The 26,959-nt window shown below is 52.2% G+C and overlaps 3 protein-coding genes across 64 annotated transcripts in view; 1 reads left to right on the top strand and 2 right to left on the bottom strand.

The window, feature by feature from the left end:
* TTC21A (tetratricopeptide repeat domain 21A) overlaps positions 1-10,120 on the bottom strand; it is a 41,393-nt gene extending 31,273 nt beyond the window's left edge. For 37 of the 40 annotated variants that reach the window (XR_014064629.1, XR_014064630.1, XR_014064632.1 and 34 more), the window contains exons 1-6: positions 10,067-10,120; positions 8,666-8,795; positions 7,767-7,877; positions 6,932-7,098; positions 5,115-5,237; positions 1,418-1,575 (exon numbers count right to left, since the gene is read on the bottom strand). Coding sequence is in view for 34 of the 40 variants with exons in the window: in XM_081527413.1 (XP_081383539.1) it covers positions 1,418-1,575; positions 5,115-5,237; positions 6,932-7,098; positions 7,767-7,877; positions 8,666-8,795; positions 10,067-10,093 (716 nt within the window). In the remaining 6 variants the exon portion in view is untranslated. The remainder of the gene's footprint in view (positions 1-1,417; positions 1,576-5,114; positions 5,238-6,931; positions 7,099-7,766; positions 7,878-8,665; positions 8,796-10,066) is intronic. The other 3 variants (XM_081527443.1, XM_081527446.1, XM_081527447.1) reach the window with 1 other exon arrangement.
* Positions 3,806-21,947, top strand: GORASP1 (golgi reassembly stacking protein 1). 16 transcript variants are annotated; one of them, XM_081527467.1, is made up of 12 exons: positions 3,848-3,999; positions 4,678-4,824; positions 6,514-6,658; positions 7,974-8,104; positions 14,849-14,929; positions 15,848-16,051; positions 17,493-17,579; positions 17,728-17,858; positions 18,082-18,289; positions 18,974-19,124; positions 19,524-19,676; positions 19,907-21,947. In XM_081527467.1, the coding sequence occupies exons 4-12, from the start codon at positions 8,075-8,077 to the stop codon at positions 20,173-20,175; spliced, it is 1,314 nt and encodes a 437-aa protein (XP_081383593.1). In that variant the 5' UTR covers positions 3,848-3,999; positions 4,678-4,824; positions 6,514-6,658; positions 7,974-8,074; the 3' UTR covers positions 20,176-21,947. The 16 variants fall into 16 exon arrangements, with proteins under 16 accessions (XP_081383595.1, XP_081383592.1, XP_081383601.1 ...); XM_081527469.1 differs by lacking the exons at positions 3,848-3,999; positions 4,678-4,824 and adding an exon at positions 3,806-3,840; XM_081527475.1 differs by lacking the exons at positions 3,848-3,999; positions 4,678-4,824 and adding an exon at positions 3,821-3,840 and having other exon boundaries at positions 17,728-17,817; positions 18,131-18,289.
* Position 21,948: 1 nt separating this feature from the next.
* Positions 21,949-26,959, bottom strand: part of WDR48 (WD repeat domain 48) — a 50,318-nt gene continuing 45,307 nt past the window's right edge. For all 8 annotated transcript variants that reach the window (XM_081527451.1, XM_081527448.1, XM_081527450.1 and 5 more), the window contains 3 exons: positions 26,362-26,438; positions 24,589-24,781; positions 21,949-23,980 (listed from right to left, as the gene is read on the bottom strand). In XM_081527451.1, the coding sequence (XP_081383577.1) occupies positions 23,885-23,980; positions 24,589-24,781; positions 26,362-26,438 (366 nt within the window). In that variant the 3' untranslated portion in view covers positions 21,949-23,884. The remainder of the gene's footprint in view (positions 23,981-24,588; positions 24,782-26,361; positions 26,439-26,959) is intronic.

Here is a 26,959-nt window from a genome sequence, read left to right as displayed (position 1 = left end):
AATTCCCGTTATCATCCTTCCATAGGGGAGGAAGAGGTAGGAACAGGTATGTTTGTATTCCACCCCCACACACAAACACACAATCTGGACTGCAAGGAGATCAAACCAGTCCATCCTAAAGGAAATCAGTCCTGAATATTCATTGGAAGGACTGATGCTGAAGCTGAAACTGCAATGCTTTGGCCACCTGATGCGAAGAACTGACTCATTGGAAAAGATCTTGATGCTGGGCAACACTAAAGGGAGGAGGAGAAGGGGACGACAGAGGATGAGATGGTTAGATGGCATCACCGACTCGATGGACATGAGTTTGAGCACGCTCTGGGAGTTGGTGGTGGACAGGGAAGCCTGGTGTGCTGTAGTCCATGGGGTCACAAAGAGTCAGACATGACTGAGCGACTGAATTGAACTGAACTGTACTGGTGACTCATGATCATTCAGAAAAAAACAGTCCATGAACTCTTTTTAGGAAAAAAATGAGTACTGTATGTTTTATAATTACTGTGATAAAAATGGCTAAAGCGGTAGAGTTTAAAGAGATAAGCTTCAGTTATCTAGAAAATTCCATTTTCAAAAACCCTCCATCAAACATCCCTCCCCTGAAGCCATCTTTATCTCTGTTCACAGGGAAAGTGCTTCAGGATCACCCTATACTTGGAACTGGACTGGAATCCTCCCTCTGCTGTCTTCCTGGTACACTCAGCTTGCTACTAAAGTCTTCTCTCAGGCAATGACCTTTGTTACCTACAGTTTTTATTAATGTGTATCACACCCCCAGTTTTAAAAATTACATACTACAATAGTTCCTTTCTGCCTTTATTCTTCCCAGACACAACTGCTATTTACCTCTAACTCTTATTGCCTTGGGTTCCTTTGGTAGTTCTGTCTCTCTCCTAAACACTACGCTTAGATCGCTTGATAGGGTTATTTCTTTTCCAATTTTTTTTTAAAAGATGTTTTTTTGATGTAGACCATTTTTAATGTCTTTATTGAATCTGCTACAGTACTGATCTGTTCCACGTTTTTTGGTTTCTTGGCCACAAGGCATGTGGGATCTAGTTCCCTGACCAGGGATAGAACCCATACACCCTGCTTTGAAAAGCAAAGTCTTAACCAGTGGGCCACCAGGGAAGTCCCAAGAGGCCTATTTCTTGATTTGCCCACCATAGGTCTCCACTGCTGGCTTCCTGCTATGACAAGTGAGTGCCTAGTTCACGTCCATCCTCCCTCTGCTCCCCAACCCTCAATGTGACCATATCACTATTCATAACTTCCACTGACAATGTTGACTTTTATGGCTTGTTTCATCAAATACACAGTATCTCCCATCCTGCCACTGCGTAAGAGGGGACCAATTGACCAATTAGTCCCCTCCACTGGCAAAGGAAGGAAGCAGCAGGTCAGCCACACCCCTCACCTGTGTCCCATTTCTAGTGTCTGCTCCCAGTCCTGCCGAGCCAGGAACAGCTGCATCTTTAGGACCAAGGCAGGCAGGAAGTTCCCGCAGGCGATGGTGATCTGGTTCACCACCTCAAGGGCCCCCGAGTAGTTCTGCAGCGTCATGAAGTACATCACCTGTTGAAAGCCAAACAGAAGAGCCCTCTTCAGTGCCCAAGGATGAGCGGTGGGAGTCAGTGTCCCCACCAAGCCAGGAGCAGAGCCTGGCACGTGGGCAGGAGCCATCATTCAGAGTGACAAATCGGGGTCCACAGCAGTCTTGGGGTTTTCTGACAGGCAAGGCAGCAGAATGGAATTCCAGCTGAGCTATTTCAAATCCTAAAAGATGATGCTGTTAAAGTGCTGCACTCAATATGCCAGCAAATTTGGAAAACTCAGCAGTGACAACACAACTTAAAAAGGTCAGTTTTCATTTCAATTCCAAAGAAGAGCAATGCCAAAGAATGTTCAAACTACTGAACAATTGCACTCATTTCACATGCTAGCAAAGTAATGCTAAAAATCCTCCAAACTAGGTTTCAACAGTATGGGAACCGAGAACTTCCAGTTGCACAAGCTGGATTTAGAAAAGGCAGAGGGACCAGCGATCAAATTGCCAACATCCACTGGATCATAGAAAAAGCTATAGAATTCAAGAAAAACATCTACTTCTGTTTCATTGACTATGCTAAATCCTTTGACTGTGTGGGTCACAACAAACTGGACAATTCTTCAAGAGATGGGAATACCAGACCACCTTACCTTCCTCCTGTGAAACCTGTATGCAGGTCAAAAAGCAACAGTTAGAAGCAGACATGGAACAACAGACTAGTTCCAAATTGGGAAAGGAGTACATCAAGGCTGTATATTGTCACCCTGCTTATTTAACTTATATGCAGAGTACATCATGAGAAACACTGGGCTGGAAGAAACACAAGCTGGAATCAAGATTGCTGGGAGAAATATCAATAACCTCAGATATGCAGATGACACCACCCTTATGGCAGAAAGTGAAGAGGAATTAAAGAGCCTCTTGATGAAGGTGAAAGAGGAGAGTGAAAAAGCTGGCTTAAAACTCGACATTCAAAAAACCAAGATCATGGTGGCATCTGGTCCCATCACTTCATGCCAAATAGATGGGGAAACAATGGAAACAGTGACAGACTTTACTTTCTTGGGCTCCAAAATCACTGAAGATGGGGACTACAGCCACAAAATGAAAAGACACTTGTTCCTTGGAAGAAAAGCTACGACAAATCTAGACAGCATATTTAAAAGCAGAGACATTACTTTGCCAACAAATGTCCATCTAGTCAAAGCTATGGTTTTTCCAGTAGTCATGTGAGGATGTGAGAGTTGGGCCATAAAGAAAGCTGAGCACCGAAGAACTGATGCTTTCAAACTGTGGTGTGGGGTTAGACTCTTTGAGAGTCCCTTGGACTGCAAGAAGATCAAACCAGTCAATCCTAAAGGAAATCAATCCTGAATATTCATTGTAAGGACTGATGCTGAAGCTGAAGCTCCAATACTTTGGCTACCTGATGCAGATGAGCCGACTCATTTCTCTGATGCTGGGAAAGATTGAAGGCAGGAGGAGAAGGGGACAGCAGAGGATGAGATGGTTGGATGGAATGATCAGTTCAATGGACATGAGTTTGAGCAAGCTCTAGAAGATGGTGAAGGACAGGGAAGCCTGGCGTGCTGCAGTCCATGGGGTCGCAAAGAGTTGGACACGACTGAGGGACTGAACAACAACAATAAGGCAGGGACTGCAGGAGATGGCTGAGATAGCTGAGCCCCTGCAGGCCTGGGACAGAGCAAAGCCATGGGAAGGCGCCCCCTAGTGGGGAGGTTCGGCACTTTCAATTTCCACAGAAGGCCCATCATTTCCCATTCACTTTCCTAAAATTCACCGCTGAAACTGCTCACTGGGGCCAGTGCAGCCACCGGGAGTCGGCAAGACTTTGCAGATAACCCTCTTCACACATATCAAGTCTGCGGGACTTTTTCTCTGTCAAGGCCCACCAGGCTGGGGTCACGGTCTCAGCAGGCAGCCAGCCACTAGCTCTCCCGGGCAAGTCATGACACAGATGCCTGAGGGGCAGAGGGCAATGCTTCCCAAAGGCTTGAGATTGGACTCCAAAAGGCTGGCTTTGGCCTACAGTAATCTTCCATTAAGAGACTTACTAAAAACAAGAGGGGGAAAATTCTAAATAAAAATTTATGTATAAACGTGTTCACCATAGCTTGCTTTCTACGTGTACAACTAAAAACAACCTTAATACACAAACACCAGGAGGCAAAGTTGGCAAATTATATTAGGTCCACGCAGTAGTGGCCTGACTTTATGTCACAATGACATGTGCTTATGACATAACCCTACATGAAGAGAGAGACCAAATGGTAAGATGCCCTATGATAATAACCATATGAAATCCCACCGTCTCCTGTCCTGTAGCAGGCGCTGTGTGTGACCCCCTTCAGGACCAGGGGAGGTGGCTGCTGATATCTCTTGGAGGAGCCGCCCTCCTGGGCTCCCCTGTGGCTTCAGGGAGCCCCCAGGTACCAGGCTGCCCCCATCCCCAAGGGGCAGCCTACAGCCAATGTCTTGTCAGTGAGGGGGTCAGGGAAGGGCCACCCCAGCTCCACAGTTCCAAGCAGAGCTGGCTGAGGCCACCACTAGCGCTGCTTCACAGTCCACGTCCTCCCTCCTACTTCTTTCACTTTCCCTACACGTGTCAGTCCCAAGGGCACAACCTGATAAACCTCCTGTGTGATAACTTCATGGCCTCTGCCCCCCAGCAAACCACTGAAGGCGCACCCTGAAGCAACGCATAGAAGAGAGACTAGGAGACACGGCCCTAAAATATTGCCATGGGTTGTTCGGGGGTGGCAGGTCTAAAAGGACGCCATTTTGACTTTTTTAGACTTCTGGTTTTTCAACGAGCACGCATTCATTTCAGGTGGCACTAGTGGTAAAAAAAAAAATCTGTCTGCCAATGCAGAAGACACCAGAGATGTGGGTTCGATCCCTGGGCTGGGAAGGTACCCTGCAGGAGGAAATGGCAACTCACTTCAGTATTCTTGCCTGGGAAATTCCATGGAGAGAGGAGCCTGGCGGGCTACACTCCATGGAGTTACAAGAGTCCGACATGACTGAGCATGCATGCATACGTATTCATTTTATAAGATAGGTATACACAAACGGAAGCAGTTAAGAGCATGATTTTTCTCTCATAGATGGATTCAGCAAGGGTCACATCAAAAAAAGGCAACAATTTAGATTGATTCAGCAAGGGTCACATCAAAAAAAGGCAACAATTTAAGATCAGAAAATACAAAACACATACCTTCTTTCCCTTATGACCAGTTGAATGAGTTTAACAGGTAAGATGAGAAAGGAAAATGCAGAGAAAAGGGACAGTGGGTGAAAACAAAAGGGAGAGAGAGAAAAAAGCCCACCAGAGCCCAGGGAGCATAGCTCCTGAGGAGATCTTAGGCAGGAGACAGACAGAAACTCAGACTGGGCAGAACGCAGGAAGGACTGGAGCAGGCCCAAGGCGGCTCTGTGACCCTGACCCTCTCCGGGCCTCTGCTCTTCATCCACCAGGTGGGGGGCCTAGAGACTGAGGTTCCTGGCTGGGGACACTCCCACCTCCCGCCTCCCCACTGCCTACCTTTCCCATCAGCCCCAGGATGTCTTTGGTGTCCTGAATGCCATGCTCCAGGTACTTGATGGACTTCTTCACCGTGTGGGGTTTGTCTGAGCTGAGGTCCACCCAGCCTCTGAGCACATAGCCCTGGCATAAGAACAAGGGGAAAGATGAAGTCCTTGCTCCTGCATCGCCTCCATTCAACTGCCTCTCCTGCCCCACACCCCCCTTTGTCACTCCACTTTCCGAGGCCCTGCCGGGCACCGCTGCTCCCATATCCCAGCGCAGCCCTGCTCTCTCTCTCGGGCCTTCATACCTCTTGTTTCTTCACCTGGAAAGCCCTTCCCAGCAGGCACTCCCTAAACCAGGTCCCTTCACCTGGTTAACCAGCACCAGTCTTTAAAATTCAGTGGAGGAGGCCCCTCCTGTAGGAGGCCTTCCTTGACCCTCCAGGCTGGGGTGAGGCTCTCGCTGAAACCCCCATGGTTCTCTTGCTCCTTATGGAGCAGACTACCTCCTGTCTTGCCACTGTCTGTTTACTTTACACTGGGGTCAGGGTACCAGGGCAGGACCACTCCTGCCCCCTCCACTCCTTAGACCAGCGTAAAGGCTTGGCCTGGATGGGAAGCTGGGAATGCCTTCTGAGTGGGCAGGTGGCCACTCTGAGTTCAGGGGCCTTGCCAGCTCCTCTCCAGCCTTTACCCCACTTTTCCCGGCAGGTGCAACAGGCCAGGCCTGGGAAGCAAGATCAGAGGGGTGCCTGGAAAACCCTGTCCCAAAGAACCGCTCATGGCCTAGAGCAGGTTTCTCAATGCTTTTCTATTATTGCCCTTCTAACGAGCTTTTTTCCCCTGGAGAAGGAAATGGCTACCCACTCCAGTATTTCTGCCTGGAGAATCCCATGGATAGAGGAGCCTGGCAGGCTACAGTCCATGGGGTTGCAAAGAGTCGGACATGACTGAGCAATTGAACAACAACAACAAAGGAGCCTTTTTAGACGTTTCCCACCTAGTCGTTCTCTCCCCCTCCAAGAAAATTAAGTATCACATATACATTGACTGATTTTATGTTCTGTGTGTATATTTGTGTTTTATATACAATCAATGAGATTTTTCACCCTCTCCTTCAAGAACCAATTTTCGCCCCCTTGAAAAGACCCTGATGCTGGGAAAGATTGAGGGCAGGAGGAGAAGGGGACGACAGAGGATGAGATGGTTGGATGGCATCACCGACTCAATGGACATGAGCTTGAGTAAACTCCAGGAGTTGGTGATGGACAGGGAGGCCTGGCGTGCTGCGGTTCATGGGGTCGCAAAGAGTCGGACACGACTGAGCGACTGAACTGACTGACTGACTGAGGGGCTGGGGGTGATACATGCCCTGCTGAGATGCACAGCCTAGGCTGAGGCTTCCAATTCTACAGTCCTTCGGCCCATGAGACCACCACAGGTGAGATCTACTGCGTGAGCCACCAGAGACACCGAGCAGATCTCTGCATGGAGGGAATGCAGGCCCAGGGAAGCCAGCTCATCGTTTTTCAAAAGAACCAAGAAATCTGGGACTTTTAGGTAAAAATCTTTTGATTTCGAAATGCCAGCAATTAATTCAAGATTTTAAAACTATATAGCACAGGCCATAAAACACCTATCTGCAGACTGGACTCTATGGACAAAGTCCAGTTTGTAGTTGGCTAAACCCTGAGCCAGCATGGGCCTTGATGGTGCCTGGGTGTGACCCTCCCCCAGCCCTAGTGTCCTCCACGGGAGTCACAGCCACTGTGTATGATGTGTTTGGATGCTGCTTTCTTTGGCTGTTGCCCCCACGATGCCAGTGGCCTGTACCTCTCTGGAGCTGCTGGAGACCTTCAACGCGCGGTCAATGTATTCCCTGGCCTTGTTAGGGCGGCCCATGAGCCAAAGAAAGAGGCCAGCATAGTACAGGGCAGTCTCACTGGCTGTCTTGCGGCCTTCCTTCAGGCTGCTCTCCAGCTCCTGAATTGCTTCTCGGTCTGGGAATTCGTGAGAGGAGGAAGAGGACAAGTTAGGATGGGGAGGTCTGTCTGGTCCTTCCCCTGGACACTCTCAGCCTCCCACAACACGTGGAGCCGACTACACGACAGCCCAGGGCCTGGGAACCAGCAATGCCGGCCCCTGTGATGCCACAGGAGCTGCCCAGCCCTGGACTTGGCTTTGCTGGTTGAGATGTATCTTTTCTCCTCTGTGCCCAGGAGTTTTCTAGGCAGACAGATAAAACCGGAATCTCCCACCTCAGGCCCATAGTCCATTCCAGATGGGGAAACAGTTTGTACGTAGTTTTGTGGAATCTCTCCCTGACCCTAGAGTGGTGGCGATTTAGGGGTAGACATTTTTTTTATTTTGGCTTGGTTTTTCTTGATAAGATCTTGGCAAAAGCAAGCAGGGTGTCTCCCCAGTTCTTGGGATCTGAAAGGAGGACCCCACCCACTGTCAGGCATTCTGCCTGTGGCTCCCACTCAACTGGGCCTGGGCATGGGGTCTTCTCTGAAGTCTCTGAGGGACGGGACTGGCAGCCACTCCTCATAGCATCTGTGGCCACAGGTGCACACACTTCCTGCAGCCGCCCAAGAAGGGGCAGTGTCTGGAGCAGGGCTCTCTTTTCCCCACTGGGCCAGGCTTAGCTGAGCATGCCTGCACTCACCAATGGTTTCACAGCACTTGTGAGCATAAATGAGGGCCATGATGGAACACAGGGACACGTCTGGGTGATTCCGGATGCTCTCCAGGCTGCTGATGGCATCCTGGATGCGCTCTGTGAAGAGAGCCCACATGGTTATTACGCTCAGAGGGCAGGAGGCTCCACGGCAGACCCAGGGCTGACTCAAGGCTTGGTGTGATCTGACCCAAGGCTTGGACTAACTGGTCCACAAGGTCCCGAATGGCCCAAGTTCCCTGAAGACTGAAGTCTCCTGAAAGCGCTGCTGGCATCATAGTCCGTGTGGCCAGGGGATGGAGGACTCGGAGCTCAGAGATGTTCCTGTGAGTACTTGCAATGATATTCTGGATCCGTTCTGAAGAAGGACCTCTGGGCATTCCCAGCTAGCTATAAAATATAACCCCAGAGCCACTGATTTTATTTATCCTTCCATGTCCACTGACATTGGCCATGGGCGGCCCAGGACCACCTTCTGAATGTCAGTGAGCTGGTACTGCAGGGGCCCTACTCCTCTCTCTGCTTCTGTCCCACACGACTGTGCCCACACCTACCACTTCCTCCTTTTCCTGCATTACCTGGGGTTGGTTCAGTAATCAAGCCTGGGGTTGGTTCAATAATCCTGTGGTCATTTCTCTCCCCTGCCAACTCATTTTATAGACAGGGAAACTGAGGTGCAGAACAGGGAGAGTGAGCTCTCAGGTCTCGAAAGTCAACTAGATATAGACTACACAGATTTCTGTGAATTAACCTGGAAATCTAGCCACTCTGTGTAAGACTGTTTCCAGGGGAATATGATTGGGGTAGAAGTGGGCATCCAGGTGGAGCCAGTGCGTTAGTGCTGGGTGAGTGCCTAAGGTCAGAAGGCAACACTGATGGGTCCTCACCTTCCCTGAGGACTCCATAGGCTTTAAAGAACTGCAGCACTGGGTCATTGTTGAATTTCTCCAGGCCCACAGCTGCGGCCTGCTGCACGTGGCGGAAGTACTTTTCTTTGCTGTAGTAAATGATCCCAGCCTGCGAGGAGGAAGGCAAAATCACAATAGTCTCGGGCCCCTTTCTGTTTCTGTTCTGATCTCCCTCCCCTATTCCCTGCGCCTCCACCAGTTCTGTAAAGAGAAGAGAAAGAATATTCTGGCCTCATTTTGTTCCTCCCCAGCCACAGAAACAGCTCCATGTGGTTTTCTTAGGAAAGAGTTTGGAGATGGTTTGTTTTCGAATTAACCACAGATTCTGGTTCAAATGTTGATGAGAAATTCAACTCAGGTTTTGCCTTATGAAGGGAATAAGGGGGAAGAAGGAGGACCAGTAATAAGAATCATGACACCAATAGTTGGAATTGCAAGTTATTGTGGGCTAACCACCTGTGGTGAAAGGTATCAAGGGTTTTACGCCTATTATCTTATGCATTAGTCTCTCCATATTCTTCACAATTAAGGAAGCCAAAGCCCATGGAGGCTGTGGCTTGACAAACGTCATGCAATTAGAGAGGCTGAGATTTCAAAGTGAAGTCTCACTTCCCCTAAGGTTTGTGGGTGCTGGGGTTGGGGATAGATGTGGTTGGATTGTAAACAGCCTTGTGGGCCATAGGAAAGAGCCCAGACATCATCCTGAGGGTAATAGGAAGCAGCTGGAATGGTTTTACGCATGGGGATAGCAGGGGGTAGGGAAAGTGTTCAGATGTGTGTTTTTGCAAAAACCACTCTGGCTCCTGTGTGTGTGTGTTGGGGTGGTTGCTGTTGGTGGTGGCGGTGGTAGGGAGACCGCTGGTGAAGAGAGATGAAGAAGAGTAACCCGCTGGGAGGGGGACTGTTGCAGGTGCCCAGAGGGGAGATGGTGGTAGTACTGGGCTAGGAGATAAAATAAGGAGCTGGTATTTTCTGCTGATAGATAGGAGCTGGAGATGGGTATGGGGAAGAGTAACGGCTGGGGGGGGTCAAACGGTGGTGCCATCCACTAGGGTGAAGGACACAGAAGTGGCCCAGGCGGTTGGAGACGGGGGTGGGGGTCGGATAACGGCACGGTGATGGACTTTTATGCTTTGGATTGGGGGAGCTCGGAGATGACTGGGTGGGGATGATGGCTAGGCGCTCAGGGTACACAGAGAACACTAGACAGGATGTGCTCGCCACGGAAAGAGAGGCGAGAAGGCACCAAGACCGTCTGAAGAGACCGGGGACAGCGAAAGCCGGGTAGCGGTCAGAGAGGTAACGGGAGAGCTGCAGGTCGCGGGGCTGACTGGGCCAGAGGAGGAGAGTCCCGGAGGGAGCAGCGCCCGGGTCACGCACCATAAGGGAGGAGTCACTGCCGCTCATCTCTGGGCGCCAACGGCTCTGGAGTCCGGGTCTCGTGGTGCCGCGCGGAGCGAGATCCCCAAGTCAGGGTCCCGGGCTCGCCTCTCGCGGCCGGAAGTCGGAGGCTCGCGCGACCTTGGAAACGGAGCAGCTGGCCGCTCTCTAAGGGCGTCAGTTAGGGGTGGGCGTGGCCAGGCGCCCACGTGACAAGGCGCGGGTAGCCGAGCGCCGAGAGGGCGAGGCCGCGCTGGGGCGCCTGGTTGGGCCTGCCGGTTAGGCGTCGCGGTCCCGGGCCCCGGCGCCCGAGCTGACCGTGGCCATGGGCCTGGGCGCCAGCGCCGAGCTGCCCGCGGGCGGCTCCGAGGGCTTCCACCTGCACGGGGTGAGTCGCCTCTGCGGCGCCGGGGGTCTTGGCGCGGCAGCCGCTCCGACGCGCGGGAACGCCGGATCGCCGGCCCGGGGGCGGCAGCCGCGGGGTCTCGGCCCTGGGTGGCCTCCCGGGGGAGGGTGGTACCCCTTCCCGGTGGGAGCCGTCGCCGAGAGAAGGCGCCGTGGCACCCCTGGGTCCCGGCCCGCCTGCGGCCGCGGTCGGCCCGGCGCCAGCCCCAAGTGCCAGCTCTGCAGGAAGCGGGAGCGTTTCCTGGTGGAGTCGGGCCGCTCCGGAATGGCACGTCTCCCAGGTGGAGAGTGAGCCCACCGGGTTCCGTCAGGAGAATCTGTGCACTTGTATGAACACATTTATGATCGCCTGCTGTGCACCGCGCTCCATGTGGGGCCTGAGGAGAGAGCCCGCTAAGCCCAGTCCCCGGCCGTCCGCGCTCTTGCATCCACGGGGTCGCCGACTGCCGGGGAGCCCGCCGGCTCTCATCCCACGCTTCTTGGGGTCGAAAGGCTTCGAGAGGTCGAAGACCAGTGAGAACCAGGCAGGGAAAGTGGGGGCGGGAGAGCAGAGAGAATGCAGCAGAGGGCTCGGGGGTAGATTTGCTGCAGGGGGAGGGTCCCCAGGGGGAACACTGCGGAGAAGCGCGATGGGCCCTCAGCAGAGAATGTGTCATCCGTGTTGCCGCAAAGAGGACTGGGGAAAGTGGAGATGGAGTGAGTTCCAGGGCCTGAAGGTGGGGAGAGGGGTCCGCAGCCAGATGGAGATTTGGGGTGATTAGTACCTCGGGGAGGGCGGGGCTGTAACAGAGATGAGAGGGGCAGGTGGGTCTCTGTCTCCAGAGCGCAGGTGGGCCAGACTCCCTTTTCCTTGTGCCCAGGAGGATGGCTCCAGAGATGGGCGTAGCTTGTCAGTTTGGTGCCTTTTGAGTGGTCTCTACTATTGTCATAGGAGGCTGTGTTAACAGCTAGGCGGTGGAGGGTTGGGGAATGAGAGTGGGGACTGAAGAAGCGGTTTGCTAAAAGGAAAGGCAGGAGGGCTTCAGGACCCAGGGTTAGCAGGATTTGTGCTTGCTGATAGGCTTTCCCAGTACTCTTGCCTGGAGAATCCCATGGATAGAGGAGCCTGGTGGGCTACAGTCCATGGGGTCGCCAAGAGTTGGACATGACTGAGCAACTTCACTTTCACTTTTCCCTTTCATGCACTGGAGAAGGAAATGGCAACCCACTCCAGTATTCTTGCCTGGAGAATCCCAGGGACAGGGGAGCCTGGTGGGCTGCCGTCTATGGGGTCGCACAGAGTCGGACACGACTGAAGCGACTTAGCAGCAGAAGCAGCAGCAGTGGACAGACACCATGGTGTGGTACCAGGCGGAAAAAGTGGACAGTGAAATGAAGGGTCTTCCAACAGGTTTGATGGAAAGCAAATTAAGGCTATTGACGGGGTGGGGGTGGATGGTAAGAGTGAAGACAAGAAGGGCCTATTGGAGAGGGACAGAGTGGAAAGTTTGAGGAACTGGGTCGTCAGTTACAAAACATTTATTTTTTTCATTTCATACGTGCAGCTTTATTTTTTTAATTGAAGTATAATTGATGTATAATTTTATATATGCATACAATATAGTGATACACAATTTTAAAAGGCTGTGCTCCATTTATAGTTATTATATAAAAATATTTGCTATGTGCCCTGTGTTGTACGATATATCCTTATAGCCAAAAACAGTGACTTTGAGCACATACACTATGGCATGTAGATTTCCGGGCCCTGGAGATAAAGCAGTGAGCAGAAGAGACATTGTCCCTATACTTATGGAGCTTACATTTGGGTGCCAGCTGGGAGAGAAGGGAGCAGACTAGAAATTGAAATGTATGGTAGGTGGTGACCGTTGCTAGAGAGAAAAATAAAGCAGGGTAAGGGGTCCCGAGTGATGAATGGGTGCTGTTTTGGATAGAGGGGTCAGGAAAGGCCTCTGATCAAGTCACGTTTGAGCCGACACTCAGAAATAAGGAGTGGACAGTAAGCTAGGTGAAGTTTATCTGGTCACTCTTGCAATTAACTACCCTACATAGCTTTTTAATCTGCTTGATCATTCTTTCCTTCTTCAAATCATTGGTCTTTAATAGTTCCATGATAAATTTTTTCCTGTTTTTTATATATATGTATATATCTATATACACACACATATATATGTGAGGAAAGAGTGTTCAGGGCGGAGGGAGATGCTGAGGTAGGATTATGCTTACTGGGCCTGAGAAGTGAGGAGTTGGGACTGGTGGGCTGGGCCCTTGTGAGGAGAGTGGGAAAGGATGAGGCCACGTTGTGTGGGGCCTTGTGTGTTGTCCTGAGGATGTAGGATTGCATGCTGAGGTATGGTACCATCAGGAGGTTTAAAAGTAGAAGTGTAATGTTGCCTCCTTAATAGTAAAAAGAAAACCAACCAAAGAACAAGTGAGCTGCTTTCTCTGTTGGCATTCCCACAGTGTGCAGAGCACGGTGGAGACGTCACTGCCCTCGTCGAGCTGTTACAGGGCTGTGGGCAGGAACAAGCTCTGGGTCGGATTTCCTGGGGTCAGGCTGTTGTTGAATAACTGAGTGCTTTTCTTTCCCTGTCAGTTGGGGTTAGTGAGACGGTTAAATGACAGGGGAAGCAGGTGGTGCACTCGCCTGGCACCCAGCCAATCCTCAGAAGGTGAAAGCTGCCATCGTGTGGTTAATACTCTAGGTGCCCTGATGGGAGATGGGGAGCGGGTTATGAAAGCCGCACACGTTGTAGGGCTGTGGGGTTGGGGGTGTCAGGAACCCCCAGGAGAAAGCCAGACAGAGGGGGGTGCTTGCTGCGGGACTGGGGGTGCGGTGGGCAGCACCCCGAATGATTTCTGCTGTGGAGCCATAGTGGGCGATGACAAGGCCCAGGGCAGAGGCAGGGGAGTACCACCAGACCTAGGACAAGGCCACAGGAGCGAGGAGGTGGAGGCGCTGGGTGGGCTGGGAGAGAGCCTGCGCCTGCGCACTGGGGGCCTGAGCCTCGGGGCCTCATTGATGACGGAGAGTGGCTGACATTGGGTGGAGGAGGGTACAGGGCGGCCAGCCTTCTCAGGAGCCGGGGCCTTACCCGAGGGAGGTGGAGTGGAATGGCCCACAGCGGGGAGGAGCAGCTCCCCACCTGCTCTCCCGGATGAACTGTCCTCCGATTCTGAAAAACTACCTCTTCCCAGACTTTCCCCTGAAGGAATGGCGAAGCAGGCTCCCAAGAGCAGCCCTCTGGGTGAGGCCGACTAGGGCTGGAGTTGGTTTCTGGGCTCATTCTCAGTAGAAGCCATGGCAGCTTCTAGAGATGGCAAGGAGAGGCTCTGTTGGTACTGCTGTGAGGAGGGAGCCCTAATCCCAGGGGCAAACTGGTCTTGACCCACAGCCTCAGCCGTGAGGGTTCCTTCAGTCTGGGGACGCTGCGATTGGAGGGCCTGGGAAGTGGCAAAAGCCACAGGGCCTTCCCCTCAAGCAGGCATCCAGAACCTGAGGCCACCTGAGCCCCAGGGGTTGGGGGCCTGGTTGACACTGGGCTTCAAGTGCTCACAGCCAAAGGCTTGAGGGTGTGGGGCCCACCTTCGGTCCAGAACTGGGGATAAAGGCTGCATTGTCTGAGCGAGGCTCTGTGAATGGGGCCTTTGAGGTGGATTTCCACCAGAGCTGCAGGCCTGGCTGTTGTGCTTTTGGAGACAGCGGGGAGTCTGGGAGCACAGGGCAGCACAGGAGCACTCTTGGGCTGGGACTTGCTCCTGGAGGGGCTGGCCAGAGTGGGGAGGTTGGATGGCGAAGGGAACTGCACGCTGCTCACCAAGCTTCCTGGCTCAGGCTCATGCCCGACCCCAGGGTCCGTTCTCCTCCGCCAGCCCTCCTCAACCCTGCCTGGATCTGTCACCACAGGGTCAGGGGCCCTCTGGGATCTGGCCACAGGCTGTTTTCCCCACTCCTGTCTTTCTGGGCACGACCTGGGGCACTCCCTTCCTGTCCACATCTGAACCTTTCTGGTAAACCTTCCTGGCTTTCCAGTGGCCCCAGCACAGGCCTCTAGGGCAGCGTCTGAGTCACCCAGCCTCCCTGTGGCCTCCTGCCCTGGGCTCTGCTGTGAGGCTGTCTGGAAGCATAGTCTGTGGATCACGATCTGGAAAGAGTCGTTGTTTTCTGAAAGAGGAAAACATAAGCCCAGGAAAGTAGTGAGAGAGGATGGAGTATACCTTGACCGTGCCCATGTGCGGCCCACCTGGAACAGTTCACGCTGGGGTCTGTGTCTTCTTTGGGACAGGGGGAGTGGGGTGGTTTCTAGAATTGAGGGCTGGGGGTTTCTGGGAGAGTCCTGGGGTCAGCGCAGTGACCACAGCCTCTGTGCTGCACAGGTACAGGAGAATTCCCCCGCCCAGCAGGCAGGCCTGGAGCCCTACTTCGACTTCATCATCACCATCGGACACTCGAGACTGGTGAGGCCTCCCTCCTGCCTCTGCTGTGTGTGTGTGTGTGTGTGTGTGTGTGTGTGTGTGTGTGTGTGTGTGTGTGTGTGTGTGTGTCCCCGTGTGTCCTGCTGTCCCATGAGACTGGTGAGGCCTCCCTCGTGCCTCTGCTGTGTGTGTGTGTGTGTGAGGCCTCCCTCGTGCCTCTGCTGTGTGTGTGTGTGTGTGTGTGTGTGTGTGTCCCCATGTGTCCTGCTGTCCCATGAGACTGGTGAGGCCTCCCTCCTGCCTCTGTGTGTGTGTGTGTGTGTGTGTGTGTGTGTCCCCGTGTGTCCTGCTGTCCCATGAGACTGGTGAGGCCTCCCTCCTGCCTCTGCTGTGTGTGTGTGTGTCCCCGTGTGTCCTGCTGTCCCATGAGACTGGTGAGGCCTCCCTCCTGCCTCTGCTGTGTGTGTGTGTGTGTGTGTGCGCGCGCATGCCTTTCTTTTCTGCTGGAGAGGAACCAAACCCCATCTCCCCTTCTTCCAGGGCAACAGTGAGCCTGATGGGGGCCCTGCCTGGAGTTTAGCTCTTGGGCCCTCCGGGGTGGACCAGAGGCAGGGGGACTCCTGGCACTGTCCAAAAAGCCTCCAGGCCTGCCCAGAGGGGTGAGGGCTCTGGAAGGGGCCTCTCAGAGTGGGCCATACTGCAGTGCTCTGGACTCAGGGGGCTCTGCTTACTTTGTGGTGTTTTCTGGGGGGCCTGAGGGAGGAAGGATTAGCAGGGCTTAGGGATGCTGGGGGTCCAGTGGCTGCAGGCCCAGCCCTGACCTGTGGACCCAGCCCTGCACCAGGTCTCTTGGGGGCAGCTGGCCACCAAGGCCCTTATCCTATATCAGACCCAGAGTTGTCTGTGGGGCCTGGCTGGGCACTGGGGGGGCTCTGGGAGTCAGCCCTGCTGCCCTTGCAGAACAAGGAGAATGACACGCTCAAGGCCCTGCTGAAGGCCAACGTGGAGAAGCCAGTGAAGCTGGAGGTGTTCAGCATGAAGACCATGAAAGTACGTGAGGTGGAAGTGGTTCCCAGCAACATGTGGGGCGGCCAGGGCCTGCTGGGCGCCAGCGTCCGCTTCTGCAGCTTCCGCCGGGCCAGTGAGCACGTGTGGCATGTGCTGGTGAGTGGGGGCGTGTGGGATCACTGGGGCGGACAGGGCGATGGGTGTGTGGGGAGGCCTCCTAGGAAAGGCCAGCAGCCAATGGGTCTGTCGGGATTCTGAGGGCAGGGTGTGGTCTCCCTGTTGCGGAGTCCCAGAGAGGGCAGCTCTTCGTCACCTGAACAGGGCCCTCTGACTTTGGGTAGTTTCTTACACTCTAGACCTTGGTTTCTTTGGAAAGATGGGGTCGCCATCTGCTGGAAGGGTGGTTGTGCTGCCAAAATGCTGCTATTACTGCTTTGCGTCGTTTAGTTATGTCTGATTCTGCAAGCCCATGGACTGTAGCCCACCAGACTCCTCTGTCCATGGGATTTCCCTGGCTAGAACACTGGAGTGAGCTGCCGTGCCCTCCTCCAGGGCATCTTCCGACCCAGGGATTGACCCTGTGTCTCCTGCGTTGGCAGGCAGGTTCTTTACTGCTGTGCCACCTGGGAAATCCTGCTGCTGCTTTAGTCCTTATCTAAAAAGAGTGTTTTTTCTGGTATACTCTAGAGTATACCAGTATTATGTGTTTTTTGGGCAGGTCCCTTGAGAGCCCCTTTGGGCACTCGACTGGTGCCTGGGCTCTGAACCTTAATGAATCTCCGTGACTGAGTTGTCAACAGCTGTTGCTGTTAGTGTTCGTTCATAGACGTACATGCACATGTGACATGCACAGTCACTGACAGTGCCCAGGTTCTCGAATGCTCAGTCCTACAGCTTGATGGATGGGAGGAGCCCAGAGCTAGAAATGGGCTGATTTGTGTCTAGTTGCTTCTATGGCCCACTGACTCCTTGGGGGAGTCTTCTCAACCTTTTCAGCTGGCCTGACTCAGTTTGCCCATGAGTGCAATGCGGGAGTGGTGATGCAAATCCTTCCACATTTCTTGGGACACTGGGAGGTGGGAGTGGAGCTTTCCAAGGGAGAAGGCAATCCTTGCACCTACTTCTCACCACCCTTGCCTTCAACCTCCCCCCTATGCTGAGGTCTTCAGCCCTATGCCTGCAGCAGTAACAGCAATAAAGTGGGGTGTTTACTGTGGGACAAGGTGTGGTTTTCATTCTGTACGTGTATTTTTTTTTTTTGGTCTTCTCAGCAACCTTTTGCCTAAGTGCTATATATCCTACTTTTAACTGTGGGAAAACTGGGGCAGAGGAGTAAAGTCTCTCTCTTCAGCTAGCGGTCAGATGCGGGAGCTGTAATGTGAGCCGTGACGCAGTGCTGCCCTCTGCTGGGCAGACTGTGGACTGGCAGAGGCAGGGGAACAAGGGACTGGGCTGGGCTGGGAGAGCCTGGGTTTGAGGTCTTGGCCTGGGGACGGAGGACAGGTATACCACTCACCACCTGAAGAGACAGCTCTCCACCCACTGCCCCCCAGTAGCAAGGCTGACAGTTGGATAATTCGTGATTCTTTTTCCTCAGGATGTGGAACCCTCTTCACCTGCCGCCCTTGCGGGCCTGCGCCCCTACACAGACTACGTTGTGGGCTCGAACCAGATCCTCCAGGAGGTGAGGAAGAGCAGCCTTCCCTCACCCCTACCCCGGCCCCCGGGATGGGGCACGGAGAGAGGGGTGCTGTCCGTGAGAAGTGTCTTGTCTTGTGAGGCTTCCCATCCCAGAGTGGGAACAGGGCTTAGGTGCCGTGTGTCTGTCGTAGTCCGAGGACTTCTTCTCGCTCATCGAGTCCCACGAAGGGAAGCCCTTGAAGCTGATGGTTTACAATTCTGAGTCCGACTCCTGCCGGGAGGTGACTGTCACCCCCAATGCAGCCTGGGGTGGAGAGGGCAGGTACTTCCTGGGGTCAGAGGGCTGCGGGTTGGGGCTCTGGGGGGGCCTGGCCAGTGGGCATGGACCATGAGTCCCACGGTGGGGGTGGAGGGCTGGGCCCTGGGCCCAGGGGTCCTGAGGCTGATGTTGGTCCAGGAGACCCTCTAATTGCTGGGGGGTGGGGGTGGCAGGGGTAGGAAGGGCTGTGGGACAAGCCCAGGAGGGTGTTTCTGGCCTTTGGCAGCCTGGGCTGTGGTATTGGTTACGGGTATTTGCACCGGATCCCAACCCAGCCCCCCAGCCACCAAAAGAAGCCGCCTGGTGGCCCGCCACCCGGTGTCCCACCGCCTGGAGCCCCACCACCTGGAGCCCCACCGCCTGGACCCGCCCCCCAGGACTCTCCTGCCCCTTTTGGCCTGGAGACAGGCTCCAAACAGGGTGACTATGTGGAGGTACGTGGGGAGCACTGGCCAGCTGGGGCAAGAGGGGAGTTTCATGTGGGCAGAGGGGCCTGCAGCTGGGAAAGGAGGAGACTGGGGCTGTCCTCACTGGGAGCCTGTCTGTGGAGCCCTCGGGAAGCCCCCCGGCTTGTGGGACCCAGGGGGAGCAGATGGGGCCGGTCCCGGGACCGTGAAACCTGCTTCGGTTTTCCTGCCACTTGGGTCTGTAGGTGAGGGGATTGCAAGGCACTGGTTGTCATTTTCATTTCATGACTGGGAAATTAAGGCTCAGGGGTGGGCAGAGCCTTGTCCTATGCCTCCCTCAGTCTGTCATAAAGTTAGGCCAGGGACTGTGGGTCTGGCCCAAGTGCCTCTGGGCATCAGGCTGGTGCCTGGGGTCTGCATGCGGGCACTCAGGGACTACTCTCCAGGCATGGACTATGCCAGGGGGTCACAGATAGGGCTGCTCAGCAGAGTGGGAAGGGGACCCCAAGTCCACGTTGGCACCTCATGGGAGGCCAGCTGGGCCCCTCTTGCCTGACTACACATCTGCTGTGGAGGAAGCAGTAGAGCCCCAAGGCTGTTTGCTCCTGTGAGCTGAATGGTGCTCCCGGGGTAGGTGTGCGCTAGGGGTTCGGTTGGACTAGCCCTGTCCTGACAGGCCCCTCTGATTCCTCTTTCCCTGGCTCTCCTTAGGCCTTGCTGGAGGCACCTGACTCCTCCACAGAGGAACAGCTCCCTGGGCCTGAAAGTCCTGGCCAGGGCGCTCAAGACCTTGGAGACCTGCCGCTTTCCGTGGAGATTCCTCTGCAGCCTCCGCCTCCACTGCAGCGAGTCATGGACCCAGGTACTGAGCAGGCCGAGAGCAAGCTGAGGGCTGGACGTTGGCAGCGATCTCGTATCTGCCAGGATAGTCGCAGATGACGTGATCAGTGTGCGGATGGGGAGGCTGCCGTCCAGAGGAGAGAGGGGGCCTGCTCAAGGTCACACAGCACACTGGGCACAGGGCAGGGTCCAGGCCCTCTGCCACTGGGCTGTTCCTGTGATCACCCACCCCAGGCCCCTTTCTTTCCTCAGAGACCGGCTGTGGGGGGCCTCTGGGGTTGGCTGGGGGCTTCACAACCAGCTGAGGTTTCAGTCTCAGGCCAGGCCAGATGCCCCAGAAACTGGGCACAGTGAGCCTGAGGCGCTGGCCTTCGAGCAATCAGGGTTCTGCGCGGACAGAGAATCGTGCGCCTCCCCCTAGGCTTCCTGGACGTGTCTGGCATCTCCCTCTTGGACAGCAGCAACACCAGCGTCTGGCCTGGCCTGCCCTCTTCCACAGAGCTGACCTCCCCTGCGGTCTCAGCCTCAGGGCTGGAGGACGTCTGCTCCAGCAGCGGTTCTTACGGGCGTGGTGGTGAGGGGCCGGCACCGCTGGGAGGGACCCTGGGTTGTGGCGAAGGCGGCCCTGAGTCTCTTAGCTGAGGCTGGCCTGTGGGGGAGGGCAGCCACATCAAGGCGCTCATACACTGGCGCTCCCATCCTGTCAGCGCTGGGGGTGGGAGTTGGGGGTCAGTGGAGTGACTGCCCCAGGCCACACTGGCCCCGCTTCTGTGGGCCTCCTCAGCTCCACCCTGTGTGTTTCAGGTGAGGCCACCTGGTCTGGGTCCGAGTTTGAGGTCTCCTTCCCAGACAGCCCAGGCGCCCAGGCCCAGCCAGACCACCTGCCTCAGCTGACCCTTCCTGACAGCCTCACTTCTGCTGCCTCACCAGAAGACGGGCTGTCTGCTGAGCTGCTTGAAGCCCAGGCGGAGGAGGAGCCAGCAAGCACAGAGAGCCCAGACTGCGGGGTGGAGGCTGAGGGGGCTCCTAGCCAGGCCCAGCTCTCCACTCCTGAACATCACTCCGGGCTATGACCAGGCCCTTTGATGGCGTTTCAAGAGGCCTGGAAGCGGGAGGCAGCTCAGGCCACGCTCTGTGGGGTGGCCCCTGTGTTAGTCCTTCCTGGGCTGAGGCCCCGAGTGCTGTGCAGTGTCTTCTGCTGATGGGGGGGCTTTTGTGTCCACTCAGACCCTACTGGTCTCCAAGAGACAACCTGCCAGCAGTCATTCTGTCTGATGGTCCTGGCTTTGGGGAATTGGGCACTTGTCTAAGAATCTCAAACAAGTACTTTTGGCATAGCAGGGGGCTGGGAACACCACCAGATTTAAGTAAGTTTTCCAGAAGCTGGGGTAGGAGAGGATTCTTTGCTGCTTGGGTAGGGCATGGAGCTTCCACTGGGAGAGGCCATGGGCCTTGCGGAAGGGCATCTTTGGGCCATGTGCCCACTGCATGTTCCTGCTCCAGTCACTGTGGCTACACGGCAGGTAGCAGAGTCCAGGCGCCATCAGGTGTGAAGATGGGGTGAGGGAGGAAGGGGTTGGTGTGGAGTGTTTGCCTAATCGTTCCGTAGGGCTTGCCTTGATTCTTTCCATTACAGACAGCCTATCTGTAATGGAGGGCACCCCCCAAGCCCTGGGGACCCCTGCCATCCCATTTACTGTCTCACCCTGTGCTAACTCTGCACAGTTGGCTCAGGCTGACCACATATTCCAGTGAACCTGCCCCCTTCTCCTGAGGGAGGGTTGGAATTTCTAGGCCCTTCAGCAGAGACCCGCTTCCCAAGCATCTACATCCCGCGGACCTAGTGTCCCCAGCTGGGACACCTGTCAGCTCCCCAAATTTTACAACCATCTCTTTTAAATATACAAGTCATTTAGCCACCCTAGTGGTGAATAAAAGTTAACAAATTTAATTTCACCATCCTAAGCAGGCTCTCAGAGCCGGTCCTCCTGCCTGGAGCTCTTTACACACAGCTCCCACCCCAAGCAGGGATGAGGGGCCTAGACAAGAGTAAGGGCCCTCTGTTATTTCCCACAGTACGGGAGAGGGCTGTTCCCCTCTCCTCCAGTGCTCGGGAGGCTGAGACTGGGTTGTGTGTCTTGCTCTGCCTAGGTCCCACAGCAAGAGGAGGGCTCCGTGCAGGGGTGATCCTTATCACTTGAAGTCCTCTCTATGGCCAGAGGCCCTCAGCTTCCCACAGCCCATGCTGATTACCGTGAAAGCTGCCTCTGGCCTGGCCTTCTAGCCTCAGCCCAGTCGAAAGTCCCACCTTTACCATTTGATTTGGAATGTGTGCCCTTACAGGGAATTCAGAGCTGTTAGGCTCATAGAGGGGCCCAGACCAAAGATACGGAGGGAGGGCCCCGTATCAGCAAACACCTCAAGTTTCCTGCACTGTGACTGCATTTAAAAAGCAAAGCTTTGTCAGGTCTACCGGAGCAGCTGATAAGCCTGCAGAATAGGGAGGTACTGGGTCCAGAGCCAGTGCCAGAACCTGGTTCCTGGGTTGTCTGGGAGCCCAGTGTCTGCCTGCAGGAATCCAGGAAGTAGAATCACGCCAGGCCTGTTCTGAAGCCAGTTTCCCTTCACTAACCTGGCGGCCTGACCCAGGGTCACCCTCACCCAAGGGACCTGGTTCTTCCTGCCCTCACGTTAACACACTCCCCTCCCTAAACTGGGGGCTAAAATGGATATCAATGCTAATTATTTCCGGGGTAAACACTAAACCAGAAGTTTCTTACTTTCTCTGTAATCTGCTATGAAGGAAAATGACAAGTGGAAATAAACGTGTACTATACACTTCAAAGTATTTTAACTAAAGCCTTTATTCTATACAACTGTGAAATACAGATTTTTACCCTTTTGGCATTGCAGACTGTCAGATCTTCTGGAAACTATTACGGGTTTGACTGGGACAACAACAAAAGACAACCATGCTGGGGCAGGGGGGTCAGATCTAAGATGGGAAGGGAGCACAGCCACCCCTCAAGACTCGGCACACAGGGCGGCATGGCCCAGTGAGACCCATTCCTTCAGCCCAAGGGCCCTTCGTGCAAACAAAGCTGAGGGCTGGTAAGTGAGTTTGTTTTCTTTTTTTTTTAGCCATTAATTCACAACTATTGCTAAAAAATGTGCACCGAAAGTGCACCATTGTATTCAACAGATAGAAAGGATTTTTTTTTTTTTTTTTAAAAACCGTTGCTCTCTGCATAAGGGAGACAGACTCGTTGGAAACGTGGCGTGTCTTTGCTCACTTCTTCAAAGTGCTGGAGGCAATGACCGCTCCACTTTCCAAAGGAGGCTGACCAGCAGTGAGTGGACCCTGTCTACAGTTGTGCGGATCAGAGTATCTCAAACAGTTAGGTCTGGACCCAGGCCCGTCAGCTGCCTCCAGCTGAACCTGTGAAGATGTAGAAAAGAAAAAACCTTCCCCACCCCCTCCACAGTCCCTGCTATTATGGGGACGGGCCACACACAAGCTGGGGAGGCAACTGGACTGGAATAAACTGCCCTCTGAAGGCACTTGTGCTTCTGGCTTCACACAGGAGGCTTGTCTTATGTAGTTTTATGGGGGTGGACCATTGTTCTATTCCAAGTACAAATGACCTTGGGGAGAATCCAAAGTATTTTTTTTCTGCCAAAAGTTGAAGTGTTTATCCCCAATAAGTTATATTCTGTACAAGATCCAAATGATTCTATGAAAGCTTTAGATTGTTAGAAAGAACAGTGAAAAGAAATCTGGATACAGGTACAATAACAACAACACAAACCTGCATATAAAACTGGAAAAAACAAACATGTATACTTCCAGGACATGAATATCAAATTAACTCATTATGATACCCTTTTACTCTGACACCATAAATATTAGGTAGCATTTAAATGAAGTTAGGATCTCATCATGGTCTTAAGTTTTGATTGTGTCATGCTGCTCACCTGGAGCAAGACCCTGTGGTGTCACCTGGTTTTGCCGGAAAAGAAAACACAGTGGAGGAAGGAGTGAGCGAGCTGCACCGCCCTGTGGCCGCTGTGCAGTGCAGGCGCCCCAGCTGGGCACGAGCCCGGCACACTCGAGGCTGGCAGTCCAAGCGCTGTGACCCAGCACCTGGGGTTTCAACACATCTGCCTACAACCACACATCTGAGATGCAGTATTAAAAACAAGCCCAACAGTAATCATTTATTATGAAACGGGCTGGCTCTTGAATTGTGCAACAGCCAATTCCTATTAAAAATAACTGTCTTAAATGGTGAAAACAACTTGTTTGTTGTTTTTTTAATGACAAACTTGGAAAAAGCCTTCATAGGTACTGTGTAGATGGAATGTACTCTTAGAAAAGTTCCCGAGTGTGTGGGATTGGAGTTGGAACACAGTGACAGACGTGGCCCTACCATGTGTCTCTGACAAGTGCTAACAGATCAAGATAAGGTCCTTGGAAACAAAAGGAGGAAGCAAACTCTGTGCTGGCCTCTCATCAGTCCTCAGTACATCTCGCTACACACAGCCTGCTTGGGGCTCTTCTGCTCTGGCACTCTGCCTCCCTGGGGACAGCGTAATCTACACATGGAGACTGGTTTCTATATTACATCTTGATTAGTCACTTCAATGGAAAGATAATCTCGGTCCACACCAAATCAGTCGTTAGAAGTCTTGTTCCCACTGGGGCTCTGGGCTTCCTAGGACTACTCTTGGGGCCATAGAGGAAGGTCAGTAAATGAATACCCAGGAGTGCTGGCCTGCCCTTCACGTGGACTTCTGACGGTAATGGAGGGTGAGGTCACCACCGCTCTTCCATATGAAATGTTTCACTGTTCGAAGGTCCATGTTTGGATCCAAAACCTGAATAGCAAAAAATAAATAATAAAAAAGGTATGCAGTATCTCAGGCTGTTATTGCTAATGCCCAACTCTCCTTGCCCATGCCTGGTGGCCTGTTCTTGCTGCATGCAGGCATGAATCTGGGCACAGGAGACAGGCAACTCCTGTGGCTAGGGCAGACATGACACATTCAGCCGTTCTGAAGAAATGCCTCGAGTGAATCCTCATTTACACCATTTCCACAGATGCTCCACTCACCTCCTCTTCAAATCTTAAACTAACACAGCAGATGCTGATCTGCACATCAAGATGATCATGTGGCTTTCTTTTCAGAAAAAAAAAAAGCCACCAGCACATCCACATCTGTCTGTGAGTGCATTTCAACCTTGTCCCTTTCCTGAAAACTGCCCCCAGGGTAAATGCAAGCTTTAGGGTGGGTTAATCAAGCCCTCCAGAAAGGGCCTCACAAATAGGTGGGAGACCCAGCACTCCTTACAGTCTCTCTAAAAGTAGAAGCCCTCCCCCCGACCCCTGCAAGGCAACAGATCTGGAAACCACAATCCTACCACATTATGAAATTCTGAGCACCAGCGCTGGAAGAAATGGGGTGGTGTCCTCAAGTCCATTTACCTGGTCCTGGCACAAAAGTTCAATTTTCTCCTCTGCCAATACAGCAATATCCTCCTCTTTTTCCTGTTCTCCTGGTTTTTCATTATTAGAAGAGCTAGTGGTTTGAGACTCATTATCCAAGTTGATGATTTTCTCATAGACGTGTTCCATTACCTTCCGGACTTGAAGCATGTCACTAGCAGAAAGTCGGTCCCTGAAAAAGGCAAGGGCGATGGTGACATCAGGAAATCACTGGATATTCTCTCTCCCATATTCTTTGGTGACAACATTTGATAAGGCTAAATCATACCACAGAAACATAAACCAATACATGTTCTTAGTCACTGCTTTAATCCATTTTTAGAATTCCCAACAGATTTCTTATAGTGTCCTCTCCTAAGACAGATTATGTGCAAATAAGTGAGATTATATACATAAAGAATAGCCTTCTAGGTTCTGTTCCCTTAAAGACTTTCCCAGAGCATGGGCAAACTAAATGCTCCTGAAAGGGAAGGCAGCCTCTGGTGCTGCTCATTAGGCTCCGATGATGGATGTACTCATTTCTCCCAGGGCTTCCTCCTATAGTCAAGACCTTGAGTTTCAACTGCCTGTCTGATCTCCAAACCCACCAACCCGACAGCTCCAGACAACGTCCCAAAGGCATCACAAACTCGGCATGTCCAAAACTAGATTCAGCAACTTCCTTATCCCCAAACCTACTTCTGTATCTCTGACATCAGTTAACAATGGTCAAATCAAGTAGCTCAGGCTCATACTTTAAAAGCCATCTTGAAGTTCAATCATTAAACACTGCTGAAACGCCATCTAGAACTTGCTTTAAGATAATCCTCTGTGTCTGAGTGTGAGTGTGAGTGTGTGTGTGTGTGTAGGCAGGGGGATTCAGTGGGAGGGAGGGAAGACAGAGGTATAGATGACACAATGTTTAGCCGTACGTTGACAATCACTTAAGCTGTTCGATGGGATAATGAGGTTCATTCTTCTATTCTTTTTTGTGTGTATGTTTGGAAATCTAACAATATCTTACATAAGCTCCTACTTCCACATCCCTGATCAAACCATTTTCTGGACCTGACATATCTTTCTTTTGAACTTTTGGCCAACCTTACATGTCCAGCTCAAATTACATGTCCTTCAAGAAACCCTTCTGGAAAGCTATAGTCACAGATTCATTTCCTTCCCCTACACTTTTCTTTCCCTAAGTACCCATAAAAGCAGTTATTATACACAGACTGTGTCCTAAACTATGAATATGGCAAGAGACAAAATCCATGTCTTATTTTGAACATCTGCAACTGGCCACAGTAGGTACTTTGTAAATGGTTAAATTATATAAACTTTCAATATTATGAAATTAGCGTAAGATCTAGTACTTGCCTCCTATGCTATAAATGTAATCATACTGAATAAAAAAATATCCCTGGCAATTAAATCCAACCCAGGGATTGAACCCAGGTCTCACACATTGCAGATGGATTCTTTACCAGCTGAGCCACCTGGGAAGCCCAAGAATACTGGAGTGGGTAGCCTATCCCTCCTCCAGTGGATCTTCCCAACCCAGGAATTGAACCAGGCTCTCCTGCATTGCAAGTGGATTTTTTACCAGTTGAGCTAGCAGGGAAGCCCATACTTTGTAAATGGTTAAATTATTCAGTATTATGAAATTACCCTAAGATCTACTACTTGCCTCCTGTGCTATAAATGTAATCATAAGGAATAAAAAAATCTCTGGCAATTAATCAGATCAAAGTATTGCCCAACACTCCATTTACTTACTTTTTTAAGGTTTTTGCTCCTGAAGATGCATGAGGTTGGAGGTAGAAAGGAATTTTGTTGAATTTGGGCATATTTTTCTGAAATATTAAAAGTGAAAAAAGGTAAAATAGTTTCTATTAGTTGATAAACTAAAATGTCAATAGGAAAACATGATTCACAAGTTAATAGCTATTGTACATTTAAAAGTGACTTTCTATGAAATTTATAGTAAGCTATCAAATTATGTCAGCCTTAGAGAAAGGGTATCAGAAAAGTATAATATTTCATTTTGTAATAAAACATAAATAAAGACAAATTATATGCAGTGTCAGTGGCAATATAAAATTGCAGCATGGCTCTTCTCAAATAACAGTTCAAGATATTAAAGGGAAACAAACTTTATTTTAATTCTTTAAGCCATACAAACCAAAATCTCAAGTCTACATTCAAATGCCAGAACAAAAATTTAAGTGTCTTGAGAGAAACCCACAACATTTACTTTTGAGCAAAACCATACACTCTGTGCTGGTTAAGGTCCATTATCCACCTGAAAAGGTCAATCAAGTCCTCCTAACTTGCTTTACCTGTGACATCAGAGTGAGGTCTGAGGTTTCAAATA

Source organism: Giraffa tippelskirchi, chromosome 9 (assembly GCF_054371585.1).
Source record: "Giraffa tippelskirchi isolate mGirTip1 chromosome 9, T2T-mGirTip1v1.2.pri, whole genome shotgun sequence".
NCBI classification, from domain to species: Eukaryota; Metazoa; Chordata; class Mammalia; order Artiodactyla; family Giraffidae; genus Giraffa; species Giraffa tippelskirchi.
The sequence above is the reverse complement of the archived record's forward strand: the minus strand, read 5'-3'. Positions and strand labels throughout refer to the sequence as shown.